At 39.7% G+C, this 23,851-nt stretch overlaps 2 protein-coding genes across 4 annotated transcripts in view; one reads left to right on the forward strand and one right to left on the reverse strand.

Annotated features, from left to right (window-relative positions):
• The window catches only part of LOC145942645 (uncharacterized), a 69,600-nt gene extending 47,112 nt beyond the window's left edge, over positions 1 to 22,488 (forward strand). Inside the window, exons 4-5 of one of the 3 annotated variants that reach the window (XM_083049570.1) lie at positions 3,262 to 3,510; positions 22,108 to 22,488. In XM_083049570.1, the coding sequence (XP_082905696.1) occupies positions 3,262 to 3,456 (195 nt within the window). In that variant the 3' untranslated portion in view covers positions 3,457 to 3,510; positions 22,108 to 22,488. Of the gene's footprint in view, positions 1 to 222; positions 486 to 512; positions 746 to 3,261; positions 3,511 to 22,107 lie in introns of those variants that run through there. The other 2 variants (XM_083049571.1, XR_014426396.1) reach the window with 2 other exon arrangements.
• LOC145942642 (uncharacterized) lies at positions 1,644 to 20,760 on the reverse strand. The gene is made up of 3 exons (XM_083049561.1): positions 18,339 to 20,760; positions 13,090 to 13,218; positions 1,644 to 12,312 (listed from the first exon to the last, which is right to left on the reverse strand). The coding sequence occupies exons 1-3, from the start codon at positions 19,159 to 19,161 to the stop codon at positions 8,762 to 8,764; spliced, it is 4,503 nt and encodes a 1,500-aa protein (XP_082905687.1). The 5' UTR covers positions 19,162 to 20,760; the 3' UTR covers positions 1,644 to 8,761.
• Positions 22,489 to 23,851: the final 1,363 nt, after the last annotated feature.

Here is a 23,851-nt window from a genome sequence, read left to right on the forward strand (position 1 = left end):
TCCTCTTCCGCCTTCGGCGGAAAGAAGAAACGGTCCGCCGTTCAACAATGGACGGCCGCCGATCCTCTTTCCTTCGCGGCGCCGCCCGAGGACACTCCGGGGATAGGTGCGGCGACGTGTGCGCGACGATGCTCGACCATCGAGCGCGTACAGGAGAAGCCCCGAATCGGAGGAGACATCACGCGCGCACACACGTTTACATATGTATGTACGTATGTATGTATGTACACTCGCGACACGGATGACAGCCGACTGACGTCTCTCCGGAGTCTGGAGCGCGAGTTGATGTACAGACGGGAGAGGAAGGATTCCGCGTCGCGCGAGAGAACGTTTCCTTGTCTTGCCGTTCGCGCCCAGCCGCGCCGCGACGTAGGGCCGGTCTGTCGTCGTTTACCTCGTCCTCGTCTACCGAGGGCGCGATGTACGAAGGGCGGTGGCACCGGCCGTCCGACGCCGCTCGAGGCGACATCTGACAGCTGTCAAAGGTACTAGGCGATTAATTATCGGTCGGTAAATCACTGGCCATTATCGACGGAGGAAATTAACCTTAACTTGGTAGTTACATTTCATCACACCAGATGAGGCGAGGTGATGCTTGAAACGGACATTTTGTATTCTAACATCGAAGCGTTCGCGAGGGACTATATACTTCTTCTCTTCCATTCTTTGTTGTTCTTTTATTTTTGTAATCGATAGTGGTGAGAATTCGCGAGTGAATGATCAGAATCTCTTCGATTAATATCAAGTAAGTGTATAAAAAAGTTTCGCTTTGATTCTCATTAAAGAAAATGTACATCAACTGTGATTAATAAAGAGGATAAGAATAACCTAATATATAGCACGCAATATGACGTATATAGATATATATATAGCTGCAGTTTTATTTATATATACATTTTCTTATAAGTACTTTATTCAATAATCATCTGAGTTATATAATATACATGTAAAATTTTTCTCCTTGCGTATATATTTATTCACCGGCTCGTCTCTGCCGTAGACCGATTGTGCGCCTGAATTTAAATGGGAGTCATTTATATTCGCGCACACCGACTACAATTCCCTACTGTTGTTACACGTAATTTTCTTTCCCATTCGCAACGTGGATACACCAGCTATAAGATATACACTCTCTGCCCCGTCTATGGTTTTTATTTCTCTCTCTAAGTGTGTTCGCGCTCGTTAATATTCGCGGCTTCGCGCGCGTCCGTGAGATTTACCTCCGTAGATTACAAATAGGTGCACAGAAGACTAAACAGCTCGAGACGGTACGATTCGGACACGCTTTTACATTATCTCGCGTCCACGTCGTTATTATTATCCTTTACACGATTAAACGATCGAGTATTTCGCTTGTTAATACCAAAATCGCCTCGCTAAAGCTCGTTCTCCCCCCTCTTCTTTCTCGTTAAACATTTATCATTTATATATGCGTCATGTATTCTGCGTTACATCTCGCTATGTTTCACCTGTCGAGTAGGATGTGCTTTAAAAAAAAAAATCGCCACGCAAATTATATAATTCTGGAGATTTTCGAACATAAATGTCTCTCTTTCGGTTCAGCCTCTCTTCGTTCTGTGTGACTCTGTTATTATTCTCTTTGGTATGTATAGGTATGTATCATCAAGACCGGTATATATATAAATCGTACTTTTTTTTTTTCATCGTACGTTCGGTGATAAAAATCCTTTAACGCTAGAAAAACCGTGTGACGGCCACGTTTTAACCCGGTCGATGAATTATCAAATCGATAATCCCGCTTTTACATCCCTTACATCGGCCTTGTATATCTATCACGCGCCTCTGTCTTCTCTCGTTAATCAGCAGTAATCTCGGAAAACCGTCATGGGTTTCTTATCTAGAAAGGCTGCTGTGATATATAGGTACAGAAAAATGTGCCGATCCTTCTCTAAAGTTAAATATATATATCTATCTTAATTCTCTACGTTACATATTTACGTCGTACACACACATTCGCGCACGCAGATTGACAGGTTTTTTTTTTCTTTCATACGTTCATTATGTTTTTTCTGTAATATTGTAGAATAATACTTCTCCACATGCATTTACAAATCTCGCGATAATTATCGCGGTCGCTACTCAGTCTAAAAGATAGAAATCTTACATCAAATTCCAAATATATGTTTCGCTAATTCCGCAAAAACGTCGTGAGATGGAGATCGAATAAAATAGTGCATTGGATGTGACGGGAAGGAAATATTTTTAACCCTTTAACACAGACATTTCCGAAGATGTTTGACTTTTTCGTTCATTTCATTCGTGCTTGAATTTAATCCTTTTGACAGCTGCCTTCATATATGGAATCAATTTCGAAATTCACTCTACAAAGTAGATGTAAGAATAATTTTCTTTGACAGAGAATTTTTTCCTTCAATTAAAATCACGTCAAAAGTTCCGGCGCGCTAAAGAGTTAATAAACATTATCCGTGATGATTTGATGAAAAAACGTTAGCGGATATAAATCATCGTGCGAATGATCGTGTTCCCTTTTCGGTTCCCTTATCATCGACTCGTATCTCGAATCCTCTTCTAATCGAATAGAAAATATGTTTTTCCCGACTTTTCAGATATCCGCGGGCGGAAAAGTTCAAGACCGCAAATTCGTGCAACGGAGTATCATATTCCACGATACAACTTCTAGTTGCATTACATATATATATATATATATATATATGTAATGTGCAACTTCGTGGTCTGTCTACGTATGTGCCACTTTTCCAGCGAACCGCGAATTCCAATATCGGTCATCTCCCTCGCGCGCTTCTTCTTCTTCTTCTTTTTTTAATTAATTAAACACACAAATATATATACACACACACACACACACACAGCCTCGCGGTTCCTCTAACAATCGCGCTCGACGAATGGAGATAAAAAACGGATAAAACGAAACTTTTGGCACTTTCTCTATTGCTTCTTGTATACATTACAGAATCGCAGTGTGAATCCTACAGTCTTTTAGCTATAATAATAATAATGAGACACGATGAAAAACTTCGCCTTGGGGATCTTTTGGTGTGTTAGCCATATGCATATATTATATATTCGCTTTACAAAATGTTAACCCTTAACGGTCTGCGTTACTTTATTTTTCTTTTTACGAAATCTCTCGCATTCTCTCTTCGCGTTCTTTATATTATATAATATTTACACCTTCCTTCGCGTCTTTTGACGGAGAAGAGATTCTCGCCTCTTTGTCTCTTGTGTCTCTCAAAAATCGGACATTACACTCTGTTTCAGATGCGCAAATCTCGACGAGGATTAAATGGACCGTTAAGGATCAAGAGTACAACTCGATACAAAATATTAGCCGCTAATGTCAACATCATCGTCAAACTACGATCGTATTATAAACGATACAGGATCACCTTCACGAATACGCGAGATGAAAAATGGACATTTATACGCACATTCTTCCGAGTCTACGATGAGTAGCAGAGAGTAGACATTCAACAATCTATATCCTGTGTATGTACGCGCTAATAAGGGGTGAGTCGACATGCATATGATTTTTTTTTCTTTTGGCGAGTGTGCGCTACGAAAATGTAAATTGTATTACCGTGATTATGCGCACTCTTTTTTCCTTTGAGAAAATAACATCTCTCGATTTCACAGATTCGAGTTCTTCCGCACACATTTTCTCCGCGCACTCTTATACAATTATATATTAAATATTTAACAATATTTCTTCGACATAAGAGAGAGCTAGGGTTTCTAAATAAATGCACGTGTCCCCTCGCGAGATTCGCGGATTTAATCTCCGCTTGTTCATACAATGGTTCTCGATGAGACGCAGAAAACGTCATTATAATTATTATTATTATTACATCTCCCTTCAAGTTTCGCTTTTATGCAAAAGTGAAATTGTTAAGAATAACCTTTTCATAAATGATATTCCGCGTACATATTCACGGAGATGCAAAGTGCAGCTCTAAACTATGATAAGGGAAGGGGGAAGAGGTACAACGATATTATCAAATAGCTCGATACATTACACTTATAATCTACCGCTCGATCGATCGCTATCATATCGTTCTGGTATATGTTTGCATCTGCCTGGAATCAGCTGCAATAATGCAAATGATCCGCAACGCACTCGATTGTTGCAGATACACACACATTCGCGAAACAAAGATCGCCAAGGTATTAAGTACCTCCGTTGGGATTACAACGTTACATTAAGCTAATCTCTTTGCGCACCATCCGGCATTCGAATTAAAATCAGAATCGCGATACAAAGCCGTCTTTTATAAAGAATCGATGGCTTTATGTACAGTTTTGCGCGCAGACAAGCGTTCATTTACGGTAAATCTTATGTCTTTATAAAATGTCAGAGAATATTTATATGTATAAATAGATATAATATATATATATATATATATATATATATATGTATATATATATAAAAAGGTCAACAGAGAATATAAAAGTCTTTTTACAATTAAAGATCTTTAGAGTCGAGTGTATAACGAGAGTATATAATCTAGAGATGCTGACAAACTCTCTTCTACGATGAAACTAAAGCAAACAGATCTTTGGTGTCGTGTCAAGATAAGATCGTTGGGAGGGAAGAAGCAAAATCGGAGAGAGGTATTTCGCGATTATACCTGAGGGATTGTACGTATATATTTCCGGCCGAAAGATTTTAGACGGATCAAATTCGCGAGATGCGAAAAAGCGAAAGAATGCCATCTCTCTCCGGGGGATATATATTTCTTTCGCGTCTTTTCTCCGCGTCAGGACGCATTTCGCAAAAAATTATTCGGAGTGAAAGGTAAACCACGGGGAATATTCTTTTCAATTATCGAGACGCCAACGCAGTTGCGTATTTTTAGTATCCGAACGATTTTCTTCTCGAATTTCGAGAAAATATCTTTCCTTCGCGCTCGCGAAATTAATAATCAAACAAAAATATATCACACGTTACACGAGTTAATCGACGTACATTTAAAGCTTTGTTTTAAGTTCACTACGACGAGAAAGTTAAGCGGAGAAAATGCAAATTACAAGTAATGGAAACTGACAATATATAATTCCTCCGACATGAATATCTCCAATATTTTGAAAAGCTACCGAAGAGTCTTTATATTCGCGATAGATGTTCCTCTATGAAATTATCCTCTGGAGCAGAACTCGTGACCTGTATTCGCAACTATACTTATCATATTGATTAGTACTCTAAAAGTAGTATTAATACGTAGTAAAAATATCAGGAGCAATAACATTCTAATAATAAAAATATTAAGAGTCGTGTCTCCTACGCTGTATGCAGGCGCGATTTAAACAAGTAAAATCGTAAACGCACACGCGACATTTTTTTTCCCCTCGCGATAAAACGAATCGGGAAATCCGCGAGTGACAATTAAAAAAAAAAAAAAAGTTACAAAGGTAGAATAAAAAAATATTTTTTGATATGATTCCACTTTGGCATAAACGTGTGAAGCGCTTTTCGATCGCGTCACACAACAACATACCCTGTAATATTATAATTAAAATATATAATATATTTTAACTGTATATAATTTAAGTAAAAAGGATCTCGATAAGGCATAAGACATAAGATGTACGATAAATGAACGACGCGTACTTCCCGTACGTCAATAGGACGCTACTAAAAATGAAGCGTCTTAATTAAGTAATCAGGTCGTGTCGATTAATAATATGTCGATTTATATTGTGCATTATCGACACGCAACATTTGTTTTACCCAGAGAAAACGTATAACACCTACCGTTTACAATTTATTTATACATCGCCGATGATGTATGAGAGACCGCGAGCCCTTTAATACATCTAGCCAACCAACCTTCTCTCACCGCGAAAGGTCAGAGCTATTTTCTATAACCGTGAATTTAGTTAAAACGCGTAGAGAATTCATCGACGAGGAGGATAGTTTTATATATATATGTTATACGTCCTATATATCAACAGAATCGCGATTCAATTTCGCGTATCACCTTCCATTCGGGATGTTGCGTTACACGAGAACTTAACGCCTACATTTTTTTTCTAACAGATAGAATTAAATTTGTTATTTTATATATATATATATATATATATATATGTATATATATATAAATATAAATAATATAATATACAATATATATTATACATATATCAACTATTATAAATAATAATGTAATTTCTAATCTCTCGCGAGATATATTCGTCTCTTTCTCTCTTTCGTTTATCACGTGTACCGTGATAAATAGCCTTTAATCGTCAGAGTCTTTTAAACAATACGCGTTTTTTTTTTTCAACACTTTCGCGCGAGAACAATCGAATCGAAGAGCGGTCTCGTCGTATCGTTCAACATCCATTAGATGAGAAATTGCACATCGAATCGCACATTCGTCTCATTCCTTCGATGCGATAGAAAGGTTCTTTGATCTGGTTCGTCTCTGTCTCCCTCACACTATCCCGTTCTCATGAATTCGCCCGTAATTGACTGTCAAACGCGTGTCTTGCGTCTTCAATCCCCGTTACTTATTAGCCCATTACATTGTAATACGTCCTCTGCTTGTTTTCTATTTTTCTTTCCTTTTCTTTTTGGCACGAAGAAAATAAATAACTATCTATCTCGTTCCACGTGTGAGCGTGAACTGTATATTATAGGCCGTGCGATCTTATTCCTCGATCTTGGAGGTACTAGGTTTGTGTATTATAATCGGATACGGATCATTTATTCCTCGGAAGGGAGTTTTAGCGAAAGTGGCTACGCTAAAAAATAGATTCGCGTGTCCCTATATATATTGTCTAATCGAACTATATACGTATATATATATAACTGCCGGTATCATCCTTTGATAGGATCCCAGATAGCACCATGTCCAAAATCGGCGCATAAGACATCTTTGTTTTTAAGATGTCTTTTTGATATCATATCATAAAACTTCTTAAAGATGTCTTTTATGCTCCAATTTTGGACACGATGCTGTCTGGGATAGGATGATTTTATATACGAAACGCGCGAGACGGTTGTACTTTCAACGAGTTCCTGATGAGAGACGCCGACGAACTGTTGCCGCACAATGAGGACGAGCGTGCAAATTAAATCGTAACAAATCATTATTCCGTCTTTCGAGCACAGTTTATGATACTTGTCGTCATTAAGAAATGTCAAAGTATCGTTAAACACACGTTTTGTCGCTTCTACCGTAATCGTAAATATATATGTTTAATAGATACGCTACGTAATTTTGGTTTCGGTTGACGCACCGCGGATTGTCTCGCGATCCTCCGTTAGGTCTGAAGAATCCCGAGCAAGGTCTCGGGTCCTCGGGCGCGAAGTGAAGAAAATTAACCAAACAAGAGAGTGAATTATGTACTTAATCTCGTCTTTTTTTTATCTTTTTTTTTCAACACGTGTACGAAATCCCTTATATCGTAGATTAATTTTATACTGACTAGAGGCATTGATACGTTTTTTAATTTGGCATGAAGCGTATACGAGTGAAATTCAAGTGAATATACCGTCCTTCCGTCTTTTAAGAGACAAAGTTTTACTACACAAAATGCGGAATAAAGTGGAATTTATCTCTCTCTCTCTCTTTTTCCCGGAAATATTATAGAGTATATAACATGTAGACGCTGCCACGCGCGTCTTCTTTATGAAAAAATTCTTACGATGTATTTTCCGGCGAGGAATAAATTTTTCTCTCTCTCTCTCTCCGTCGAGTTTTTTTATTAACTTTTTTTGTCAATTTTTTAAACGTTAACGTCCCGATCGCGTTTTATAAATTATCGTCGTAATTCAAAACAAAAAATTAACAACTTCGTCAGATCGTAAATGACGATAGTATCTAACAAAGTATCTATCGATCTCTATCGCGGTATCTACGATCCTACAGATAAAGAATAAATTCTATAGAACCGCTGATTTCTACGCAAAGATATATCTATATAGTGCTGTGGAAAGTTGGTTTGTACAGTGTTACAATACCGCGACGATAACGAGCGTGTAAAATAATATATTCAAACTAATATATTATATTATATATATCGTGTAAATGACAATCGTGTGTCAAGTAACGAAAAAACAGCATTAATGCAAGTGCAATACAGCGCAACACATATACACTTTCTTTATATAATAATATTTTTATATACGTTATATATATATATATTATAATATATATATTATAGTGAAAAGTTTGCAACAAATATATTTTCGTGTCTAAAGAGAGTGTATGACTTCGTTCAGTGTCTAATAATCCTACGACAGGTCTCCTCGTCGGTCGCACTCTTTAAAAAAATATAACTCTCGTACTCCGTGAAAGGAAATTAGGCTCTCTGGCTAAAACGAGGCTCTTCTCGCGTTATTTTTAATCGTAGAAAAAAAAATCGCAAGGAATAAAAGCGTGAATAAAAGAAGTAAAGAGAATGAATAAAGCGAAATCGCAAAGAATTAAGAGAAAAATTTTACCCTTGATGAACGTCGCGCTGTCTCAACGAGAGATGAGTAACTTCCGGTACAGTGCATGCAGAAGGAGGTGGGAAAAACGGCGAGTCTCTCTCTCTCTCTCTTTCTCTAGATTTTAACGCGCGTCTTCATTAATTATAAACCACTCATCAAAATCACTTAATACGAGCCTCTCGGAAAAACTGATCATCTCTCTACTTTTGTAAATTCCTATAATATCAGAATTTTAATGTGCTGATCACACAAGAAATTTCCCAAAAGTGGAGTCGATCAGTTTGCCCTCTCGATCGCGGACTCCTCCTCCGTCGTCATCCGTTCTCAGACGTTCATGGCGTAATACACCGTGTTGGCGGGATTGGTCGGGGTGGGCATGAGACCGGCGTTGGGGTCGACGTAAGAGTTGGACATCAGCAGGATGTGGGGATTCGCCAAGCCGGACGTTTGTTGATAGGTGTCCCGGGTGGGCAGACTCGCCGCGCCCTCGGGGACCCCGCGTTCCGTCACCGCGCACGCGTTGACAGTTCGTGACAGCTGCATCGGCGCGGAGGACACGGCCATCGTCGTCGTCGTCGCCGTCGAGCACGCGACGTTGCCCGTCTGTCCGATAGCGTTGCACTTGAGGGAAGAAGCTACGGTGGCCGAGGCGGTGGACGGGGACGACGAGGACGACAGCGCCGAGGCCGAGGACGAGGACGAGGATGAGGAAGAGGAGGAGGACGACGAGGACGAGGACGAGGAGGACGAGAACGACGAGGAGGCGGCTGCCGCCGCGACGGTGATCGTCTGGGTTTGCACGTCTGAATTCGCGGCGACGGCGACGACTGCGTTACCACGTGCCAGATGCGCCGGGTACAGGGGGTAGCCGTCCTGATTGCTGGCCGGGATGCACCTGGAGGGTGCGATCACCGTGTACGAAGACGGCGACTGCTGCGTCATCACCCGGTACGACGCCATCTCGCCGTGATGATGCTGGTGTTGATGCTGATGATGATGGAACTGCATGGGATGATGCAGCGCAGAGTGCGGTACCGGGGAGAACGCCATGTTGGGAGATCGAAAGGCGTCTTCGGTCTGATGCGGGTGCATATGCAGGTGCAGGGCTTGTTGCTGGCCACCCTGCAGAGAGTTTGGACTCGATACGGACGCTAGGGGTGGCGGCGGCGGAGGAGGAGGCGGGACGGGCGGGGACGTGTTCAAGTTGGCGTGCGACGTGGCGGAACGATTCGCGTTGTAGTACAAGGCCTGCTGTTGCTGCGGACTCGCCTTGTTCAGACGGGGATACGGGTACCGTTCGATGTGGCTGGCGTAGTTAGGCGAGGAATGCGGCGGCAGGATACGCTGCAGATTCTGATACGTGGGATCCGATATCCCGCTGTACGGAACGAAGTACATGGTGCGATAACACTTGGTGGTGTTGGGCACGTCCTCGCCGGGGAGGACGTTGCAGTTGTAGTTGGCGATCGTCACCGGCGGGTGGCGACGTTGCATCTTCGATAGGGTGTTGGTGTACACATCGTCGACGCCGGCTCCACCCGCGATACGCAACATGCGAGTGTTGGAGAGCTGCTGTTGCTGCTGTTGCTGCTGTTGCTGCTGCTGCTGCTGCTGCTCCTGGAAGTAGTGGTGACCGTTCCTGTGCTCGGCGTATAGATGCGCATCGCCGCCCGTTGACGGCGCCCTGACGAACTGTCGCGGTACCGCGTTCTCCAAATAGGTCGCGTGCTCGGAGATACTCGGGATGTTGGCGGTGACCGCCGTGCTCTCGGCGATGGTCTGATATATATCGTCGATCTGTCTCTGCATGGTGTTTATGCGATTGATGGTGTTGGTGTCTCGCTCGAAGCTTCCCATCGCGTACGCGTCAGCTGATATAGGAATCGTCTCGTCCGCGACGTCGGCGGGCAGTAGAGACTTGGCGTCGATCTTGTCGCCGTTGATCACGTCGCAGTACATCGTCGGCAAGTACATCGAACTGGGTCTCGCTGGGTCATTGAAATTATTGGCACCGACGCAGGATCGCGGGCGATGAGTAACGTCGTTGGTAGCTTCGTTGGGATACTGTTGTTTGATACCCGTCACCGAAGGTCGCCGATTGAAGCCGTAATCGTTCAACTCGTCATCTTCGTCGTCCTCCTGCTCGTTGTCCGGTTGAACGTCGTGGTTCTTGACACCTTTCCCATCGTAATTCTCGTTGGACGACGTATTCACGGCCTTGTCTTCGGAATGATAGCCGTTAATAAATGAGTAGCGGTCCTCTGTCTCGTTGTAGCGGCGTTTTATCCGCTCCATCCTGGACTTGTCCTGCTCGACGAACGCGAGCAGCTCGTCGGCGGCGTTGTCGCCGATGTCGGGTCTGTTGCCTATCGGTGTGCATCTCGTCACATCCGGTTGACCGGATACATACTTTCTATCCTCGCCGTTCAGAACCAGCTCTATGTCCTCCAAACTGTACGAAGAATCCGAGTTATAGTTTATCGATTCGCGGTTCGCCAGTATTCTGGATTCGTTTCGATAATACTCGTCCTGGTTATCGGAACTGCTGACGGCGACGCAGGAGAGAGGCGCCAGACTTGCCAACAGCTGCCTACGCACGTCCGAGTTCATCTTCGTCAACGAATTCTTAGACTGACACTCCTTGGCGAGGAGACTCCTGCCGCCGATCCCGAGGTCCGGCAGATTCGGCTGAATGTTCTTCTTGTGGGCGAACAGATCCGTGATCTTCCGATAGGTCGACGACTGAGGATTCGGCGGGTTATCCGTCACCAGCATCGGCATCCCCAGCATCGGATTGTGTCCGTGCGCGTTCGCGGACGCCATCGTGCTCGTCGTCGTCGTCGTCGTCAGGGAGTTGGATCTGGTCGACACCATCGTTAAAGTGGCAGTGGTTTCCGTCGAAGCCACGCTCGCCGGCAACGATTCGCACATAGGCCGTTCCTCGCCCAAGGGTGACGTTCGTATCGAGAGATCTCCGCCCTGGTACTTGGCGTCGCTACCGGGATTGGTGTTGTCGGAGCTGTCCGTTGTATCGGTCACGTTCTCGTCGTCCTGTTCGACGCACGTGAGCTGCCTGATACGCTCCTCCAACGAGAGATTCTTGGGCCGTAGATTCTTCTTCCGCGATATCGTGTTGTACTTGCCGATCAGGCTGCGACGTAGCGTGTTCCGCTCGATGGATCTCTTGATCGAGTTGGACGACTCGCATTCCGGCGACTCGTAGGAGCCGCCGGGGATCGTCGACTTCTTCACGGCGTCGAACAGCCGTAGACTCTCGGCGGTGACGAGAAACTTCTGCGCCTCCGCGTCCTGAGAATGTTCCGGGCAGGTCATCGTCGCTTTGCCGGTGGGAGCCGGCGGCGGCGAGATAAACTTCGGGTTAGGAAAGAGTTGTCTCACCGCGGAATTCGGCTTCAGGCTGTTACTGGCGAGGGACACGTTGCCGAGCTTGAACACGAGGGACAACTCTTTCGCGTCCTGCTCGCTCGTCGCCGCTGCCGTCGTCGTTTGATCGCTGATGCGTTCCGCTTCTGCCGTCGTCGCCTCCCTTTTGTCGACGTTGCCCGTTGTCGTAGGATTTTTGACGCTCGCGTGTTCGATCTCACGATCCTCCGACGCGACGTCAGCGTCGACGCTGCATCGCGGCGCGATCAGCTGTTGCCCCGCGTTCTCGTGATCGACGTTGCCCGTCCCGGGACAGAGCGCCGGATTAAAACCGCTATTGTCCCTCGGGATGTCGCAAACGCTCTTGCCTTTATCCGTGTCGGATCGCCCGTAACAATCCTTTCGCTCCTCTTCGCTAATTTCCCGCACGATACGCCGCTCCGTGACAGTTGTCATTGTTATCGTTTCCACGAGATAACGATGGTTCAGATCTGCGAACAGAATCACCGTATCGCTCGGATCAAGCAAGAAGAGTAAAAGAGAGAGACTTGAATAATTATAAATTAAAATTAAGAAATTAGAAGCAAGTATTAAAATTTATAAGATAGCAAGAAGAGTAAAAGAGAGAGAGAGAGACTTAACTTAAGAGACTTAACTAAAAATTAAAATTAAGAAGCTTCGGATATTTGCATTATAAATGCAAGTAAATATATCAAAATTTTTATTTCGAAAATTACACGTTAGATAGATAGATGTAACACGTGAATCTTTTATTTACTCAAGTTTGTCGCCTTCATAAAATAAATTATCATAATCATATTCGAGATTTATTTAGAAATCATCATTAATTATCATGAAATAACAACTGTAAATACGTGCAAATATTACTTTTACAAATTATTACTAACTGCGTGGATGATATAATTAAAATATAAAAATATAAAGATTGAAAATATAAAATATAAAAATATTTAAGTTTTAAAATATTTTCTAAAGATCTTGCTATGAATTTATTAAGTCAATATTACCAAGTTTTATAAACTGTTACTAATTATATGTAAATGATATAATAATATAAAATATAAAAATATTTAAGTTTCAAAGTATTTTCTAAAGATCTTGCTCTGTGAATTTACTAAATCAATACTACAGAGAAGTAAAAATATCTGAAGGATAAATGAACTCTCGTTAAAGAATAATATGTGCAGACAAGTTTTTCTAAAGATTCAAATGTCAAGTCAATTGACGAAGTAATAAAAAAAATATACCAGCGACAGATGCTCGATGCTGTTTATCCAGTTTTTCTTGCAAATTTCTTTGAGAACCATCGTTTATCGTATCCTTGCTGTCCTGCGTGTCCTGTCCATTCCCATGATCTTTCGCTTGCGATTCGCACTCTAAAACATAAAAAGAAAGATCGCACTCGTATTCTCTAGTTTTAAATTTTCACGATTTTCAGTAAACATTTGGAAAAAATGGAATATATACTTTGATATCTTTATTTTACATCACAGAGTGATATGTAATTATAATAATTAATTTTAGTATATATTATATTAATATGTGCAACACATAGTTATACGTAATGAACATTAATTAATTATTGTTGGAATAAATTTTTAGATATGTAAATTATTTGGGCGCGGTACTTTTATCAATCTTTATAAATAAACAACGAATTGATATGCAAAATGTACGCTATCTAAATCACTCACTGATAATTTTTGGATAATACGTGATCCTCGCGGAATTCGTCACACTATTCATTAAATCTGTCATTTTACAATCGTGAGAAAAATGGAAATTGTAGCGTCTGATACAAGTGCCATTTCTGTACTGCGGTATCTCGTTAATTGTAAGATCTTAAAGCAGTGAGAGATTAGTAACTTTATCTGTTATCATATGTGTCGTATCACGGCATTTTAATAGATACGCAAAAGAGATATACAGAGTGTATCGGAAATTGCGTATTTATTGTCATTATTAAGAGCTGAAGAATTTCCCCAAGAAACCTTTTTATAAAAATTTTATCAGATTTTTATTATTTTTCAATATATCTTCGCGTTTAAGATCTAAATTAAAATTCTATCTTTAAAATTCGATAAAAATTGTGTAACTCTTATGTTAGTAATTTTATCGCATCCCTCGAAATTGTTCAGATGACCTAGTTAATCAAAAGGAATTCGGCGTGCTGAATCTAACGTAATATTGATCGTATCAAATTGTACGTAAACAATATACTTTTATCAGTAGAGCAATAAATGGTTATAATAATATCTAAAAATACGATAGTATAATATCGATATAGTAACATCTAAAAAAACGATGATTCGGATAATGAAATTATGAAATTCTTTTCGTCCTTTTTCCCCGATATTGCTCAGCTTTCGTTACGAAATTAAACATAATCCCAACGGCATCGCAAGCATTTTCCATAATTAAATATAGCCACATGGGAAGTCTAGTTTTTATTAAACTTGACGTACTTACAGCGTGTATTCTTAGGGCATTACTGTATAAGAGTATATTCTTACAGTATATTAATAAAAATGTATAAGATTCAACGCGAAAAGAAATGTTTCTTCCAAAATTTAATGATGTAAATCGCGGTATTGTTTTAAATAAAGGAAATTCTTGAATGTTATGAAATTCAAGCTCGAAGAGATGAGGGATTTCGCCGGTTTCCTAGTTAGAGAGTTGTTTCAAGCGATGGCCATCGATATTAATGTACTTTCAAAGTCGCACTGTGAACCGTTGACAGCTTGCATAACTTGTGTGCAGTTTCTAGACCAGCACACTCGCACTAACAATACGCTGACGTACATTTTCTATTGTCGCCTATTGTCGTCATTGCCTTCACGGTATCCTTCATGGCAAGAAAATCAAGTTGATTCGTTTAAATTATTGGAATAGAATCTTATTTCTTATTGTATATCGCAATCTTGCGCGCCTTAAAAGTCGTACGAATAAAAATTATATATGGTTTTATATTTTATTTCGCAAAATTCAAAAAAGAAATAATTTAATTTACACGAGTATGCATGGGTGGGTATAAGAGTCGTTTTGTTGGACTGGCGAACTTTGTGTCCTGACAACGCGTTATACGTTTTATATATATAATTCACTCTCTAGAATTTTACTACGTAGTTTTGTGATTTTTCGTCGATTTAAAGCGAGGGCTTGCCAAGAGTATAACTTACTCATGGAAACATCAAATAACTGTCTTTTATTTTTGCTTACTCATTCACATTTAAACCGCAACCTGTTGCGAATTTCAAACATGAAAGTGAAGACTCTATTTCGCCAACTTTTACATCAAAAGATTTTACGAGTCTAATATCCACGTTGACATTTTCACGTCCTTGTCACGTGTGTGATATTGATCATATTTTATTTTTTACGCTATTTCTTTGCTTTCTTTGCGGGGAAAAAAACTTTGAAGAGCTTTGTAGATCCCGAATACCGTAATGTCTAATGAAGAATTCAGTTCTATTTAGTAGCGTAAAACGCTACGAGTCGTTCGGTTAGAAATATAAGTGCTCTTACCGAGTATCGGGGAAGTACCGGAGTTACGCTAGGCCGCGCTTCCGGTGAACGTTGATACGCGAATAAACCTATACTCTACATGCATTGGCATTTTGTGACTGCGTTCATAAATCTAATCGGGGCTTTTAATCGACAAATGTATAAATTATCGCATCCCTCTATTGCTTAAATTACTTTTCCTCAAATTTTTTTTCAGATTGATAAAGCTCAGCTTGATGTTGTTTTTTTAATTATTATTATATATAGAGTCACTATTTTAATCTATTTATTTTTAAAAAGCAAAGAGTTAAGAAATTATTATTATTATTGTATAATCATTATAAATTAGAATAATGGTGTATATTCATAGTACAGAAATTTTTCCTTTTAAAAAACTCTCTTGGTATTCTAAAGAATGCGCATAAAAATTCTGCTGTGTTCTTAAACGGCTTACCGAGCGTGGCTAGACTCATGAAAAACAATACCATTATTATATACGCATCCTGTGTGCGGAGGGATATCGTGGGACTGTTTCTCAGTTATGTGTGAGAAAAGAGCTGAGCAACGATGCAATTCCTCTAATTTGCACCTTTCCATTAAAGCTGATAGATTCAACTCTTGATACGCGGCATCATTACTTTCATCATGCACAATAGTGTAGCGTAAAGCGTATTATATTATGTACGAATTGTATTAGTATGTACATTGTTACGAATATTGAAACATAATACAAGTGCGACACGTTGTTGATAGACACTTTGGAATTATTCCCTTTTGACAAATTATTCCGTGCCTCTAGGCACTTTTTTTCGATTTAATTAAAAAACTGAGAGAAATACGATAATTATTAGATTTTTCGATTAACTGATATTTAGAGAGAGAAAATAAAATATCTGCAATTTATCGAACGTTAAATTTCACTTGAATTCTACACCATCAGGTAACACGCTTTTTAATTTACACATTATAATTGGACGACAGAGAGAAAAATATATTTTTAGCAATGCCATATTATCAATAAATATCAATAGTGACAAATATATATATATGTGCAAATTAATTATATAAATATTTAATAAGTAATATTGAATTTTATTCTCAATAGATTGTCAATATTGTCACTATGATTCTGATGATTATGACCACAATAATTTTTAATCTAATGCTCGATAAAACGAAACAATAAGGTATTGTATTCAATTTTTGCGCGAAAAATTCTGATATATAGTTAATAAAAATGTGAAACTGTGTGTTGCCTGAATAAAAAATTACTTTACGAATTTTTGAGCAAGTGTAATTTTTACGTTAAATATATCTGTGATATTATAAGATATAAAAATCAATTGAGACAAAATGTGCATCTTAGATCCGTTATAATTGAGCGTCAGAAAAAATTAATGTTGCGAGTGTTTCTGATGAATTAAGTGAATATTTTACACGCTTGTTAGATAATAACGGGCATAGACTTTCTCTCTTTTTCTAACCAACGACATATATACGTATCAAAAGTTTTCTGGACATAAAAGTTTCAAATGCTCACTCTATATGGTTTATTACATTATATTAAGCTTTGTATTACGTGACTCGCGTTGCAGAATGTTATGAGAAAATTGTTCTTTTCTTTAGTAACAAAAAGAACATTTATACGGGTGCTTGTAGTGCTTTAAATTAATATCAATTTCGATAACTGTTAATTACAACTGTTCATTCTATAAAAATTATTATGATTTTAACAATATAAATAACATATCGCTATTTCCGAAAAATTTATTATTAACAGCGATTTAACTTATAAATATGATATAATATAGTGAGATATATTTCAATTATAGAAGATAAGACCTCCAATCTCCATCTTTCCCTAACCCTTCCAGTCTTCATAATCTCTAGTTATCTAAACGAGAATCTAATCGATAAGATATATACCAAACAAATTAGATTCTCTCTCTGTCGAGAATATATATATATATATATATATATATATATATATAGAAAGTATTATTAGAATCAAAATTTCCATTGCAAAGCCTATAATTTCGTCAGTTTCTTACTCAATTAAAAATATTGCTTACATATTAGTTTTTCTTTTAATATATTTAGCGTTATATAATTAATAAAAAAGTAAAACGAGACTTAATTCAAATATGCATATAAATTACATTTTTATATAAAAAATAAAATATTGTTTTAAATATATAATATTATATATTTTTCAATTATGGAAGATAACACTTTCAATTTTCAATCTTCATCCTCCTCCCTCTCCATCAGCCTCTATAATCTCCAATTATCTAAACGAGAATCTAATCGATAAGACATACCAAACAAATTAGAATCTCTCTTCGTCAGAAATATATACAAAGAATTATTAGAATCCCCATTATTTAGAATTATTAATTAGAATTATTAAAATTCCTATTGCAAAATTGTCTATAATTTCGCTAGTTTCTGTAATTACTCAATTAAAATTGTCGCTTACATATTAGTTTTTCTTTCGATATACTATTCGTTATATTTTAATAAATAAAGTAAAATTATAATTATAATTCAAATGTACATATACATATATAATATATATTTCTCCTTTTTATTAAAAAAATTTATCATTTTATCATTTTATAAATAATATTATATATAATATATTATATTAATATATATATATAATATTTTATATAATATAATAATATTATATATTATATATTATATATTATTATATAAAATTATATAATTATAATAATATAATAATTATAACAATTATCATATATTATATACTAATAATATATATGATATAATAATTAATATATATATGCATATATATTACTTCAATTCTATCTTTGTATAAGGAAATATATTTCATCCTAGTCTGCCTTTCTTATATCGCGAGAATTCAAGGAAACGGCGGTCTCTTCCGCGTCTCCAAGTATATTAATCGAGAAAATAAGTGAGCTTAAGACTTGTATTAACAAGGCTACGAGAGAAAGAGCCGACTCACCCGTTGCCTGTTGCTGATAGTAATTGCACTCGGTGCACGTACGGCCGTTCCGCTGCTCCGTCTCGTTCGCGATCTCGCTGTCGGAGCACACATCCTTGTAACCCTCCGGCGGGCTCAGCGTTTCCTGTTGCTCGTGCCTCGGCGGCGGCGGCGGCGGCGGAACCACGGTTCCGTTCTCCTCCTGAGAATCCGCGCTCTCCTTCGAGCGGCGTCCCTTCGTCCCGTCCTCGGTCGCGTCCGCATTCTTGCGCTCGTTCGCGGCGTCCTTTCCTTCCGCCGACGAGGACGTCGTCGCCGTCGCCGGTATCGTCCTCTCCGCCTTTCCGTCGACGTTCTCCACCGCCTCGTCCTCTTCCTTGTCCTCCCGCTCCTCCTCGTCGTCCTCCTCCTCGCCGTCGTCAGCCTCCTCCTCGTCCTCCTCGTCGTCCTCCTGCGAGTCCTCGCGAGCCTGCGGCTGAGCCTGCTTTCGGGATCCGCCGACGTTCTCGCACAGGGTTTGATCTACCCCCCTCGGCATCTCGCCGTATCTGCCGCCGTTGCCGAGGCCGAAGTGCAGGTTCAATTCCGCCCGGCACTCCTTGCAATTGCCCAGCCGCATGAACTCGTGTTCCTGGTAGCAGCAGTCGCAGTCCTCCTCGTAATCGGCGCAGCACTCCTCCTTGATGAGGATGATGTAATCGGCGGCGAAGAACTCGTTCAGCTTCTCGTTGATCACCACGCGATGCTTCTGCGACTTGGCCTTCGTCTGGCCCGGCTTCTTCAGCAGCGACTTGAGCGTCTTCGCCGCCGGTTCCGCCGGATGTTTGTTTCCGTGTTCCTTCATTATTCCCGCGGTTTCTTCTCTTTCTACTTTCTCTTTAAGATCTTCTCAACTCTCTCTCCCTCTTCACGTGTCATTCGCTGCAATGACGTGTCGTACCTCTTTCTCTCTTTCTCTTCATTGTATATTATTTTTTTTTTCAGACAGTCCTCGCAGGGGCTCGGCCTCCCTCCCCAGGACAATATATAATACGCGGCTATTCTTCTGTTCTCTCTCTCCGTTTCTCACGAGTTCTCTCTCTCTCTCTCTCTCCCTCCGTCCTTGCCACCGCCACCTGTGCTACGGCTTCCTACCTGTCTGTCCCTCACGCTCGCTGTTCCCACACTTTCTCGCTAGCGATATCCACCTGTCTCTGTATGCCGCCCTTATCGTTCATTGTCCGGCAACTCCTTATCGGTCATCGACGTCGGGGGGGCCGCCGTTAAGTGATCCTGCCGTCGAACGGTCGCAACATCCCTCCCTCAAGGGTGATCGGCGCGTGATCGATGAAATCGTCGTGGTAATCACATGCTTCGACCTTCTCCCCGGTTGCCTGGGAGACGATCGATCCGGATCGATCGATCCAACCTGCCGACGTCGTCTTGGTCGTCGTCTTTGGTGCACGTGCTCCTGATGGAACTAGCGTTGCGTGCGCGAGGAAGTCAGTCCGGCGAAGGCCGTGCGCCTATCGATCGAGGCATGCTCGAGTTCTTCTTCATTTCGCGAATAATCGCGCCGCTCCGGTATTTCGACGACGCGGACGATCTCGTGCACCAGGACGAGGACGACTTTCAGAGACTTTCTCGCGGAAGCTGGTCACCTTGACGGTGTCGTTTCAAGGTTACTATGATACTATGATGCGATCCATCGAGACGCGGACCGAGAGGATGGGACAATTTCTGACAAGACGATACGCACACTTATATGTACGAATGTATGTACGTACAAACAAACGCGAATGAGTGAATGTGCGTGGCGCCGACGCGCGTTGTTGCTTTCCGAGGACGTATGAAGAGAAACGTCGTCGTGCGAATTTCTACCGTTCACCACGATCACCCTGTCACACTCCTGCAATTATCTCTTCGAGTCTGTCTCTTTCTCTCGCGAGTCCTCGTTTCGTACCTTTCACGACGCGAATCGTAACGTGCGCGCGTATAAGCGCCCGTCCCTCTTTCTCTCACTCTCTCTCTCTCCCTCTCTCTCTTTCGCGACGTCCCCGTTTATCGATTTCGCTTGACGAATGTCGAGAAGAGACCACCGACGCGACTCCGCGGTCGGTCCGAATAGAATAGGTGGTCCTCCGCGATCGCAATTAATTGCTACCAATGCGAATGGAACCTCTTCCCTCCCTCTGCGAGGAATCACTATCCGGGGTAACGTGGATTCGTCGGGGAAACGATCGCGTGCAACCGCGCGAGCGCGGATCCTAATACCATCCTCGTCGTCCTCGAGGATGTATCCTTTTTTCCGAAAATATATAAAGTCGCGAAGCGAGATGGTCCGCGAGACGCGGGAGAAAAGATCAATGAAACGGATGCTGCTGCCTCCGGTTGCACGACTAGCGCTCTTTCTAGGAGCGATGTCAGCCGTGCGCGTCGTCCGTGACGCGCCGACCGAGACTGAACTGACTGAACCGTCGCCGCCGCTATCCCCCCCCCCCTTTCATCCCCCACCATCCCCCCGCAATCCCCACCACCATTCGCGTCGCCGCCGCCGTCACGGCCGCTGTCACTGATCGCATACTGTCGTATAGGTGACAGAACGACTTTCCATTCTGTCAGATGATTTGTTACTGGTTGTCGCGAATCCGCAGCCACTCCATCTCTGAAATGGGTCGAAAGAAACGCTGAGGAAAAGAGAGAAAAACGCTGTGATCCGCCAATTTCGCGGCTATTTCCTTCGCGTCTCTTTATTTCACTCGCATGCGGTGAAAATAGAGCAGCGATTTTCCGAGCTCTCTGTCGCAAAAAACATCCGCCTTGATCTTATAAAAGTTGCGCGTTCCTTGGAAATATCAAAGTATCTTGAGATGAAAATATCTTTCCTTTTCTGTCGCTCTCTTGTATCTTTTTCTAAAGTTCACCTCGCAGGTTGAAGGAATAAGCGAAAGCCGACAATATAATATATGGATTCGGAAGAAAAATTTTCTCTAGACAAGATTGAAAAGTAAACGAAAGCGAACGATAATATATAGATTCGGAAAAAGAATTTCCTCAAAGACAAAAGAGTGAATTATTTTAGATAAAAGCTTTTAGTTTAAAATATATTTTCTGGAGCGTTAATCTCCTTTTATCTCATCTCTTATATGCTATCACGTTTCTCACATTCCTCGTTTATAGCTTTAAGCATTACTTTACATTTTTTTGCGTGATATATCAGGTTTTGTAATAGAATACCTAACGCGTTTTAGAAACACGTTTTAGAAACGATTCTATTCCACAGTGTCATGTTTATCCTTTTGTCTCAATTATCTTAATTAATCTTATATACGCATAATTACATCGCGTCATTATTTATAAGCCACGCACGCTCGAGAAGGCCTGAGAAATTCTTGGAAACGTTTATTCCCGCAACTATAAACATGTACACATTCTTCTATTATTCTATTTCAAGTACAAATTTCATTGAATGAATAATCTCTTATGTTTTCCATCTATTTATATCCGATTCTATAATAATTGCGATAATAGGATATGCTACAGAGTTACATAAGAATTCTCTCAGCTTCGATTTTCAGGAATTCATCATACAAAATTAAATTATAATTATTAATAATTCTACATTTCACATTATTTTTCAAACGACGTTGTTGTGCTTGGAATTATACTGGATTTCTACTATCATCACTGACATTAACAATTGCATTCGTCTCGTATCTTACGTTTGTAAAAACGGCATAAAAATTATTTTCTTGCTTTCCACCGAACAAACGGGAAAAATGGCTGTAACAATTGTACGAATAAATTGCAGAATATCCGTGTCAGCTTGTGAATTCTACATGAAAGAACCAGCACGCACGCTCCAATTAACGTTTACGTTCCGCGCTCACTCTAATTGGATTATATCATTGGACACAGACAAAAAAATTTATACTAACATGAGCAGCCTAACAGTGGAGGCTATATTGGGCTTACAGACATTCATTCGAATTCGAGTCAAGCCATTATTTATTTGATAATAATATCGCGAAAAAATCGAACGTATATGTGTTATACAAATATATATCTCTACGATCGATGCGGATAAATCGGATCATAAAAAATCGTGGCGAATTTTTATGGCTGCACTCCTACGACACAGTTCACTGAATGGAACATCGAAATAATAGAACACGCGTCATAAAAATATGAAACACAAATAAACACAAATATAAAGGTTTTGAAATGTTATAATTATGAAAAATTGAAAGGGTATCAATCGAAGAGAAATTCAGTACCAAAAAATTCGCACCAGCAATCTCTATTATTTTAAAAACGTCTCATATATTGCAATTATCGAAGCATCGAATTTTCGCTTTTCGGATGTGAATATTTTTATGTATATGATTGTGAAATCTTTTCTGACCGATTGCACAATTTTGCTCGTAAAATATTATAAATTTTAATTTGCGACAACACCGTAGGAAATATATGTATATAAGCGGGATTGTATTATAAACATCTTTATTTTTATAATTCGGGAATCAAAAATGACTCAAATATCAAGATAATATACAAAAGAAAAACTTTAGCTATGGTAGAAATATATATAAATATTCTTCCTGGTTATATATAATTATATGTACGCAAATACACACGTGCATATTCTTATAAAAAATTTCGGGCACTTATTCAATTAATAATTTTTATTTCTAACTCATTTTATATGTAATATGGTAATTTTGATACGAGTCATTATCAAATCAAGTAATCTCATTAATCTGTTTTATCCTCCACTATTATTTCAGAGTAAATTTTTTTACTCTTATCAAAAGTAAAGTTTAATTATTTAAAAAAAAATTTTTTTAGCGACATGCTAATAATTTTAACTTTGCTTTTTTCTCGTAATTTATAAAGAGATTCGTATAAACATATCTGATTTCTGTTTCAGTAAATTATGATGTAATTAGTAGAGCGATGAGAAAAGATATATCTACAATAAAATAAGAATAATATTAAACGCGTGGGAATAACTAGAATCTAAGCTAATTTGCACATTTATCTAATCTTAGATAAAATTCTTCGGCCAGATGTATACAATAGAGGTCTGTATGGGCCTGAATCCGTGACTTTCGACAATTCGTCTCGGCTATGAAGTTAAAGCATAGTACAGATAATATACAAGATCAGAAGGGAATGAGTATTATATATCTAAAAACTAAAAGCAAAATTTTGAGCTCTTATGTCGTGTCAGATTTTTTTCGGCCCGTGCAAACCTTTAATATTCGATACTTTCTTTAAATTCACAAACAAAAAGTCTTGTTATATATTATTTATATATATGTATGTGTGTGAATATATTGTACAAGAGATATTATTATTAATAAGAGATGTATAGAATTGAAATTGTCAAGTAATAGTATTATATTTCATATCCAGATTGAAAATTGTAATTATATCGTCTTAGTCTATACTTGTTTCATGAAATATAATATCATACATATCATAAAAACTAATGAAGATAAATTAAATTTATATCTGCTACGAATTATCTTCGCAAAATATTACGATTTAAC

The sequence above is a fragment of the Prenolepis imparis genome, unplaced genomic scaffold (genome assembly GCF_030444845.1).
Source record: "Prenolepis imparis isolate NDT839.2.m4 unplaced genomic scaffold, iyPreImpa1.0 SCAF_11, whole genome shotgun sequence".
Classification (NCBI taxonomy): Eukaryota; Metazoa; Arthropoda; class Insecta; order Hymenoptera; family Formicidae; genus Prenolepis; species Prenolepis imparis.